General features: G+C 43.3%; 1 protein-coding gene across 1 annotated transcript; it reads right to left on the bottom strand.

The window, feature by feature from the left end:
- Positions 1 to 8200: 8200 nt before the first annotated feature.
- Positions 8201 to 9247, bottom strand: LOC102997954 (F-actin-capping protein subunit alpha-1-like). Its single transcript, XM_028164513.2, has one exon. The coding sequence runs from the start codon at positions 9245 to 9247 to the stop codon at positions 8363 to 8365; it is 885 nt and encodes a 294-aa protein (XP_028020314.2). The 3' UTR covers positions 8201 to 8362.
- Positions 9248 to 10476: the final 1229 nt, after the last annotated feature.

The following is a 10476-nucleotide window of genomic DNA, read 5'->3' as shown; positions in this document are numbered from 1 at the left end:
TCATTCAAAACATGCTTACTGAACAAATGCTTACCCACACACTGCTATGGCCTGGGGGAAAGAAAAACCACCTCCCTTCAAAGCGTTCACAATTTAATGGAAGAGCCAGAGATAACAGACCATGAGAACAACTTCCCTGAGCCTGAGAACCTCTCCACCAGCTCTTTACGGCACGCAGCCTGGTATTTTCAGTTCCCTTTTCTGGGGCTGATGCTAGAAGCTCCAGCTGGTTATGGATTCTTGACGGCAGACACCACGCCCTTTGTCTTTCTCACCTCTGAAGTGCCTACGCAGTGACCACTTACAGAGTAGACTCTCATCACGTGTCTGCAGACTTTATTTTAAGGTTCCGACACGGGATGCTTGGTTTCCTCATGACCGAGATTCACCCAGACGTGTGTGCGATTGGCGCCAGTGGACCCGATGGTAGAGGGGAGGGGCGGGACGCTGCGGTGGGACGGGCACCTGTTCTGGGTGGCGCAGGAAAGGCAGCAGGCCTGCAGCAAACAGGAGGGCGCAGGAAGGGGTTAGCCCGCCCCCCCTCCTCAGGACCCAGGACAGTGTGTTTGGTGGACCCTTGGCTACTGTGGCCCTCGAAGAACTCACTTTCTCGGTCTAACCCCCATTCCAGGAGGAGGGTCCCCCCAGACCAGATGCTATTGAAGGGGAGGTGGGGACACTTCCATTTCTATAGGAATTTTCAAAACAACAGGATAGCTTCAACAAAATGGACGAGCCACGCAGTAGGGCCGGACGTCAGACAGCAGCGGCCCTGCCCAGCGCCTGCTCTCAACCCCACCAACCATACGACGGCCCGGCCACATAGTCAACGTAGCTACAGCTGGGACCCCTGCCTCAGTTTCACATGGAGAGGTGGGGTTCTGATGGTAAGGCTTTGGAATTAAGCCTCCATTGGTTTAGAATCTTTTTCTCTGTTGTCTGGGACAAATGATTTTATCCTTCTGAGCTTTAGTGTTTGCATCTACAAAATGGGGACAACAGTACGTTTTGCTATTGTGAGGACTGCAGGAGAGAATGTAAAAAGCCAGGCACCAATAAGCACATCACAAATGGTAGCTGGTATTATTACCTTCCTCCCACAGGGACTGTCTGCAGGGCCATGCTCACTCCTGGCCACTGCCGTCTGTGGGCCCGGGAAGTCCCGTGTTCTGCAGAGTGAATCAGCTTGATTTGCAATGGTGACCCCGCTGGGCGTTCAGGTTTAACTTTCCGTACATCTATCTACGAAGCACCTTACCATTCCTCCATCTGTTTCTCATCTCCATATATTGTGGTTCCAGATTACAGACGTCTCCTGCCCTTAACGAATACGGGGCTTGTGTTTCTGTTTCTTGTTCTCTGTGCTGTTTCGGAGCAATTCTTGAAAAAAAGAAGGAGGGCGGAAACATTTTTGCTCTGTCATCTAAAACCCTGGTTATCTTTTCAGATACATCGAAAAGCACAACACGTAACAGAATATCTTAGAAATCAAAAGTAGAAGCAGATCTTTCCCTCCCACCTCCTCCTTCCCTACTCCCTCAAATGTAATAAAGACACAATAGCTCGCTTATTCCATCTCCCCGCCTGTGCCGCCATCAGCACATTCCTCATGCATGTCCCACAGGCCCCGCTCACAGATGAAGCAGTCAAGGCTGGAGCCTGACTGACTTGTAGGGAGGGGGGATGTATTCGGAGGGAGGAGAACATTACAACAACCCAGCTGCTCTTCCGAGGTTGATTTCCATTTTGGAAAATAGCAGAAGCAATTACCGTGGCTCATTAGAAGGCCTAACACACTGGCTGCAAAACTATATTTGGAAAACCGTATTCACTTAGCTCCAGAGTGGTGAGAGGGTGTGAGAGGGTGGCAGGAAGTGGAAAAGACAGACCAGGGCCGGCCACTGTGGAGACTCGAATCTGCAAACAGGTGGTTTGATTGAATTCTGCGAGGAACGAGGCACTGATGGAGCTGGGACACAGGGCCCACCTGGACCTGCGTCTCAAATGCTCTGAACCTTGGGAAGCTCCAGCCCTTTAGAAAATTGAGGTTGTTCATGGAGAGGCCCTTCTGCCGAGTGGGAAGTGGGGTGAGATAGAGTCTCTTTCGTGTGTCCCTCTGAGAAAGCCCAGCTACCACCTCGGATGTCCAGGGAGCAGCGGTGGGCTTCTGTGGTCTCCCTTGAATTTGCCGTTCAATTACATCAGGGCCCGTGGGCCTTTGGAACAAGTTTTCATTCTTATCTATCTGCTGCTTTCTGACTAGGAAGTGTCGACAACACAGGCTGTTAGCTCCTGTCTTGTATTTGCTCATAACTAAAAGGAAGGTTCTGGGATGGGAAGTACATACTTTGGGCAAGAAAGGCATGGTTCAGGAAGTTTGTGGGGTAGGACTACCCCAGACAGAACTTGAAAAAAATCACCTCTGCTCTCTACTGTTGGATGAGGGCAACTGGAGCCCTTCATCCCAGTAATACTTCTTATATAAGTTATGTGATGGAGCTATTTAATTTGTACTTAAATAATCCTCAATGTTAGTATGGTTCTTTATATTTTACAAGGTACTTTCTTTATATTTTACCAGGGCTGTCAAGAGCTGCTTCCTACTAAAAAAATAGGGGGGAGTCCCCGCCAGCAGGCATAGAGGGGGGGCGGAAAATGGTCTCCATATAGCGTTTGTATTGATAGGCAACAGACAGGATCCAGGCACCTTGGGAGATTCCACAGTCTAGGTAATTTGTATTAGCTTCCCCTGCCCTGTTGATGACCCCTGGCTTTCTCACAAAATATCTCATTTAAAACCCAGGTACATATTATTGTTTCTATTTTACAGAGGAATAAAATGAAGTTCAAGAAGTTTTTACAACTTGCCCAGGGCCACCCATCTACATAACAACATGGCTGAGACGTCAACTCAAGTTATTCTTATGTCAGTTCCTCTTGACCATAGTGCCTTAGTCAGAAATGTACCTCCCTTAATGGAAATCCTGAGTGACAACTGAATCATCTAAGATTTGTTTATCTCAAGTCTGGGGAACTTGCCCCAAGGTGGCAGGTTTACTGTCTTTCCGGTCTACCAGCCTTATTTAGCATATGGCTTCTGTCCTTATGCTCATGAGATGTCTGCTGTTCCTCAAGGAATCATATCCTCTTTCTATGAAGAAGAAAGAAGTTTTCTAGAGCCAATGTAACAAAGTACCACAAACTGGGTGGCTTAAAACAATAGACATTTATTCTCTCACAGTTCTGGAGGCTGGAAGTCCAAAATTAAGGTGTGGGCAGGGCCGTCCGCCCCCTGAAGGCTCTAGGGAAGAATCCTTCCTTGCTTCTTCCAGCTTCTGGGGTTGCCAGCAATCCTTGGTTTTCCTTGGCTTGTAGATACATCACTCCAAGTTCTGCCTCCATCTTCAAATGGCCTTCTCCCCTGTGTGTCTGCAACTGTGTGTCCAAATTTCCATCTTCTTATAAGGACATCAGTCATATTAGATTTAGGACCTATCCTAAATCAGTAAGCCCTCATCTTAACTTGATTACATCTGCAAAGACCCATTTTCCAAATAAGGTTGTAGTTATGGTAGACATGGATTATTTGGGGACACCATTCAACCCAGTACAAAAGGGTAGAGGCAATGCCAGCAGATTTCTCCTGTGTCATATGGTCACCTTAGCTGCAAGGGAGCTTGGAAAATCAAGCAGAGGCAGGCAAGGGAGGAGGAAATTGGAAGGGAAGTTAGGTAAGTCTGATACACACAGCTATTGTTTAACCAGCTTCTTTGTTTCAGATGACAGGGAACTAGCATCTTTTGAAATCATACAGTAGTCTTAGGTTCTTTATATACATTACTCTATTTAATATTGTAGCTCCTTTCCATGTGTCTCTCTTATTGGGTTGTCAGCTCAGTGAAGGCAGGGCAGTATCTTCTATTTCTTTTACACACCATACAAATTGGAGCTCAGTACACATTATATTGACTAAATTATTGCCGAGTCTTCCTCACTTTTTGCTAGCCCATTCTTTCCCAAGGGCCTCCTGATGTCAGCCATGGAAATTGGTCCATGCTTGATGTTGTTTTCCTTCTCCTCCTCCTTCTTCACCTCTGTTTGTTGTCATTGTTGTTATAAAGGAAATAAGCAGCAGTTATATTTCATAAGTAATTCAGTGGGCTGCCCTCATGGGACCCAGAAGAATAAATTCCTTTCCAGGTAGCCCCACCTTGGAAGGACTGTGAATGAGAAAGACTATGGAATAAAGGATTATTATTTTAAGAAGCTAAATTCTAATTCTGAAATGGAATCTAGAGTTATGGGCTCTGTTCTCTATAATCACAACTGTTCTGTTTCCAGTTTTCAGAACCGCTCTAACTTGTCTTCTTAATCAATCCTTATAAGTGCTTCTGAAGGAAAAGGAGGATATTAGAATCAAGATCCAATATCTAAGAATCATACCTAGGAAGATAAATATATAGGTAGACAGGAGGAAATGTGGACAGATAAATGGAAAGGTAGACGGGGTATGTGAAAGGACACTAGGGAGTTCGGAGTGCGTGCCACGCTCACTCCCTGCCCTTTGTACCAGGAATTCCACCTCCCTGGGCATAGTTGACTGGACTAAAGATGAGCCCCTGGCCCAAAGGCAATCATCAATGGCACTGGCTGTGGTCCAGAGGGGCACAACAGGATTACCTGGAGAGACTTTTCAAAATATCAGATGTCCAGTTCAATATCAGATGGAGATTTTAATTTATTACATATCAGCAGGTCCCCTGGAAGTGTATTTTAAAAAAGCTGTACAGTTGCTTCTGATGTGCTCCCCTGGTAAGGAACCTCTGAGTGCTGGTTTCAAGGCAGTTTTTCCCCAAAGGGGTTCCTTATACTGTGTAGTGATTAGGCAAATCATTCAAACCCTTTCTGGAGGAGTTTGACTTCAGAACTCACAGAGAATTGATGATGCTGGAGAGTCCAGAACAGTGGAACCGGGGAGCCAGTGCAGCTGTTTCACTGACATGGCAGAGCCCTGGAGCAGAGAGGGAGGGCTGCCTGATCTGAGCAGAAGTGAGCAGACAGATGCTGTGTCCTCAGAGGGGCTATCGGGTTATAAAGTTCCAAATGGATCCTAAATAGTGAGAGCCATGCTCCATTCCCCAGTGGAGTTTCCAGGAGAGTTTCCTGAGCCCTCGCTTGCTTGTGTGGCCCTTATAAACACCCACTCACTGAGGTAACCCCAGTAGGTCTCTACTGTTTGCAAACTGAAAGAACTCAACATAGAAAAATATCTGTATACATTCACTGAATACTCCTCAAGCATTTATTTTATAATGAGAATACAAATAAGATAAAGAACATACATATTCTTCACTAAAGAAGAAGTGGTGAATAAGACAGACTGTGTCCCTGTTTGCATGGAGCTTGCATCCTAGTTGGTTAATTAAACAACTGTGAAGAAATCAATAAGATAGTTTCAGATGATAGTAAGTGTTGTGCTGGAGAATGGTGGGGGAGGGCCACACTTTGGATTGGCTGGTCAGGGCCGGCGTCAATAATTCTTGGCAGCCCTTCATTCTTTTCATCACTTGGGGCCAGCTTCTTTCCTAGCTGAAGGGGTAGCAGGACTGCAGCAAAGGGTGGAAGGCCAGGCAAGTTTTGCAAATTACAAGGGATTCCTTGAGACAGAAGCATCCGTTGTTACCGTCTGACAAATATCTATCTTCCCTAGAGACTGGAGGGGAGAGGAGTGAAAGAAGAGGGAGGGGGCATGGAGGAAGGGAAGGTGATCCTCTCCAAATCGATTAGGAATGAATGTAAGACTTGCTCCCAAATTAAAATAACCATCTACTAAAGGCAGGTTTCCTTAGAGTCACCCTTAGATGCTCATGATCTTCAGCTGTTTAAAACTCCTTTCCCCTTCTCCCTCTCCGTCCGCCTGGGTCTCTCTCCTCCCTCTACCTCACCTCCTCCCCCTGTTCCTCCTCCTTTCTTTCCTCTCTCCCTCACACCATGTTACCATTATTGTCAGTAGAACGAGCCACATGCATGCCAAATCAGGTCATTCACAAATATAGAACAAACGTCTGTCACTACAGATTTACCACGATGACTAAAGCCTGGCCCTTCTGTCTGTGAAAAGGGTGCCCATTAGTTATGTGATGTCATAGCCTGCATAGCCCGTTAACCCTCTACCTTAGCTTCACGGAGGTGAGCATTCCTCCAATACACATCCGTTTGAGTGTCTTTGAATGATTTATTGTGGTGGCTTGTCTAAAGAGAAGACAAAGTCAGCCTTTGCATTTAACCCTCCCCCCCAGCACACATGCAAAGCCATTTTCTGGAGTTGAGGGCTTAACTGTAAATATTTGTTCTGGCTGAAACCTGCTAGAGAATATTTACCTAAAATGAGATAACTAACAACACTCCATTAAAGAAAATGAGCATGAACTGACACAACTTTTCAAGAAAAATTGCTAACTAAACATTAAACTCAATTTACGTTATTTAGAATTCTCTTTTAGTTTTATTTTTTTAAACAACAGAACAGGTATATTTCTACTGGACTACCTGATACAGAGGATAGTGTGGTACGGATGGATAGTATGAATGCCAAATAGTACAAATATATTTTATTTGAAAGAAACAAAAATGCTTACACAGCTCAACGGGTCACTTGGAAATAAACTCTTGCTTGACTGTATTACCGAGCAAAAACAAAGCTGAGGGCTTCCCTGGTGGCGCAGTGGCTGAGAGTCTGCCTGCCAATGCAGGGGACACGGGTTCGAGCCCTGGTCTGGGAAGATCCCGCATGCCGCGGAGCGACTGGGCCCGTGAGCCACAACTGCTGAGCCTGCGCGTCTGGAGCCTGTGCCCCGCGGCGGGAGGGGCCGCGATGGTGAGAAGGCCCGCGCACCGCGATGAAGAGCGGCCCCCGCACCGCGATGAAGAGTGGCCCCCACTTGCCGCAACTAGAGAAAGCCCACACACGAAAACTAAGAGACCCAACACAGTCATAAATAAATAAATAAATAAAATAAATAAAGTATTAAAAACTATTAAAAAAAAAAAAAAAAAACAAAGCTGAAACACAAACTCTTCTTTTGACATGTATTTGGAGAAGACACTACTTGGTTTTTAAAAAACTGACCTTCTCTTAAGGCCTGGTCATTGAAGTGTAAACAATGTAAATGAATCCGCCATTACCAACTGTCATATCATATCTATGTTACCTGTGCATTCTGAGATCACACCTGTACCTGCCAATAAACCTGGGAAGGGTTGCTATATCACAGTTACATTTGAGTTGGCAGGCAGGACTGAGGAAGAGTAATTTGGAAAAAGTTTTACATCCTATTTAGAACAAATCACTAGTATTCCCTTAAATAACAGGTTGTAATAGAAAGATACTGTCTGAACGTTGTCCTTTTCACTTCGGTTCATTTTTAGTTTTTGTTTGTGATTAACATAGTTGTTTGATTCATTCGCTTATAGTACAATCCTGCCACAAAGTATTAAAGCACAGGATAACTATTATTCCTTCAACATCTGCATTTTTTCAAGTTTTATACTCTACTATATCCCTAGTATGTCAGCAGTTTTTGAATATTAAAAAAATAATAATAAATGGGTAAAACTCTTCTAAAAATGTACATGTCTATAACTATAATGGTACTAGATGGGAAGGAGACAATGAGGGAAGGGAAAAAAGCAAACACATTCATTTGTAGGGAATGTGGTTCAAGTCTTTGGATTTAAAAACAACTTCCCCAGAGAAGCTGGCTATACTAGAATTTCCAGAAAACTTCCTTTGCCTCCAAAAAGGACCTGAAAAGCCCCAATCCAAACGTTTGAGACTATAGTTATGAGATGTTATAAATGATGATCAAAGCAATGGGAGGGAGAAGAATGAATGTGTCTTCCATTCAGCTATAGTTTGTAGCATAGCCTCTTTAGCTGTTGGTTGATCAGTAAAAACCAGTGAAGTACCAGAAGTGCTTTGAAGGATGGGGTAGAAAAGTACTGAACATATTACCTGTTTATGTCAGTAACAGGGCTTCATGGCTAGGAAAATTTTCTAAATAGTAAAATGACTCCAGGATAGATATCTCTCTCCATCATTAAATGTGGCAGAATTTAAAAAAAAAAAAAAAAAAAAAAAAGATTTACAAGTAGATATAGTGAAAACAGAAAATTACAAGGCAGAAAACACAAAAGAATCAAGACAATGCTATAAGTTCAACAGTATTCCATGAGGCTAGAAAACCTGTTAACTTTGAAAGCCCTAGAAAAATATCACTCTTGTTTATAAATCACTTATTTATCATATGACCACACATTGAATCCTTTCTTTCTATGTACTGAAGAATCCTACATTCAGCCTTTAAGCATTCTGCATTTCTTTGCCAATCTTGTAGCTGAGTATCTTGTTCCAGTCGATTTTGGTGCAGGTAACTGGAAGTTGCTGGCACAAGGCCTTGAACGTGGTGTCTGACATTGTTTGATAGTTTTCACTAATTGCTGTCTGATACTCATTTTCTGCATGCTCTATGATTTTAATAAACTCCTTGGCAGTTTGGACTTCATTCAAAACAGTTACTGAATCCTGTACATCTTTATGACTAACCAACTGAACATTGCCATCTTCATAACAGTGAGCCTGAATCTTAAGTACTCCAACCACTTGGGCTGTAGAGGGTGTGATGGTGAACTTCCATTCTGATCTCCAACGACCATTCCAGAAGTTTTTAGGCTGAAACTGGTGGCTTTCAATACAGATGGCATACATGGATGCCATTTCTTCAATAACAGTCTGTTGCCCATCTATAGTTTTAGCATGAACAGAACAGAAGTTGTTGGAATAATGATCTTTCACACAGACCCTTAAAGCACTGTCACAGGATTCTCTCCAAGACTTCAGACCTCCATCTACTTCCTCTGGCTGAGGGTCACTTGCTTCTTTCCGTAAGTGATCAAACTTAAAGGAAATTTTGTTTCTCGGATCTAAAAATCTGCTATTACCCAGGTCACCGTGTTCTGTAATTAAGACCTGATCTTCATATCCTTCTATCTTCACAGGCATGAATTGACCCATGTTATACTGGGCAAGTACATGTGCTGCCCCTTCCCTGAGGAGACCGTCATTATTAAGTAGTAGCCGGACATCGTTGAACACTTCATTAAATTCCCCTGGGGATGTGTGAGTGATGAATTTAGCAGCTATGCATACCTTCTCCTCCTCCGACACCCAATCCTCGAAGTTGGCCATCTTGGGCTGCTCTCTAGATGTTTTAAATTCATCATGTACTTTTACCTTGTAAAAACCAGATCAATTCTCCTTTCAATCTGATATTAAAATATATCTGATGATAACTAAGAGAAAGAAAAAGTGAGAAGAAAATAATAGTGATTTCTAAAGGAGGATAAAATGAATTTTTGAAATACCTATTTATCTTTAAAATAGTCTTGTTTTCAAATGGTTTAGTCCATGTTAAAGTACAAGTCCATCATGAGTTTTATAGATAACTAAAGCAAAGCCCAAAGATACATATGTATGAAGGAGAAAATTGGTAATGAAGAATATAATTCAATACTGAACACAAAAATTCCAAACAGCTAGAGTCTTTTTCTGTTTTAATTTCTGCAGAACAGTCCACGGAAATTTTAAAAGACCTCTAAAACCTAATAAGAAGAACATAAATAAAAGCACAAACTACTATCCATACAACTTGTTTCCATTTTGATCATTAGGCTGGGTCTATTTTCATTGAGAATTTTTATTTTTTAAAAATGTAAAGGCAGCAGAAACCACAAATGTTAAAATGAGAAAATCAGATCTGTTCTCACTGCCCCCAAATAACTATATTACCCTATTGACCCCAGTTGTAAATGCCTTGCCAGTTAAGTATTACACCATCATTACTGTTATCACCATTGTTATTATTTTGTTCATTTCTTTGCTCATTAGTTTTCTGGTTCAACCATCATACATGGCTGTAATGGAAATTCATTACCATGTGATGGCTGTTGGGCTGCCTATGGGAAATGACTTGATAGTCTTGCAAACACTGAATCATGCAGGAAATTAACACTCATTTTCATGCATGTTTGCCTGCATGCTGATGACCTGGAAACACATGCTTACACTCCATATTTTTCCTTGTTGCTCTTGATTTGTTTTTTCTCTGGTAGGAACAGAACAATATGGGCTTCCTCCAGGGGACAAAACAGCAGCTAACTACTGCAGCACGCAAGGGCGAGAAGAGCAGATAGAGGCAAACTACCCTGAGAGGAGACCAGCAGAGCGCACACAGAGGGGAAGTGCAGCTGCCTGGCATCACACCTGGGCACTGCCAACCATCGTGGCAACTGGGCTGCCTGGAGAAGGGGGAGGCCAGGAGGAGAGCAGAATCCGACAGTGGATCCTAGAACACTCCCTTGAGGATGTTATAGGGAGCTTTTGCTACTGGGGCCACGGAGTTTAGAAGCTCAGTTCCC

Source organism: Balaenoptera acutorostrata, chromosome 10 (assembly GCF_949987535.1).
Source record: "Balaenoptera acutorostrata chromosome 10, mBalAcu1.1, whole genome shotgun sequence".
Classification (NCBI taxonomy): domain Eukaryota; kingdom Metazoa; phylum Chordata; class Mammalia; order Artiodactyla; family Balaenopteridae; genus Balaenoptera; species Balaenoptera acutorostrata.
Note: the sequence above shows the minus strand (reverse complement) of the source record. Positions and strands in the feature narration are given on the sequence as shown.

Coding starts and splice junctions, on each gene's coding strand:
- LOC102997954 (XM_028164513.2), bottom strand. CDS start 9,247: ATGGCCAACTTCGAGGATTGGGTGTCGGAGGAGGAGAAGGTATGCATA.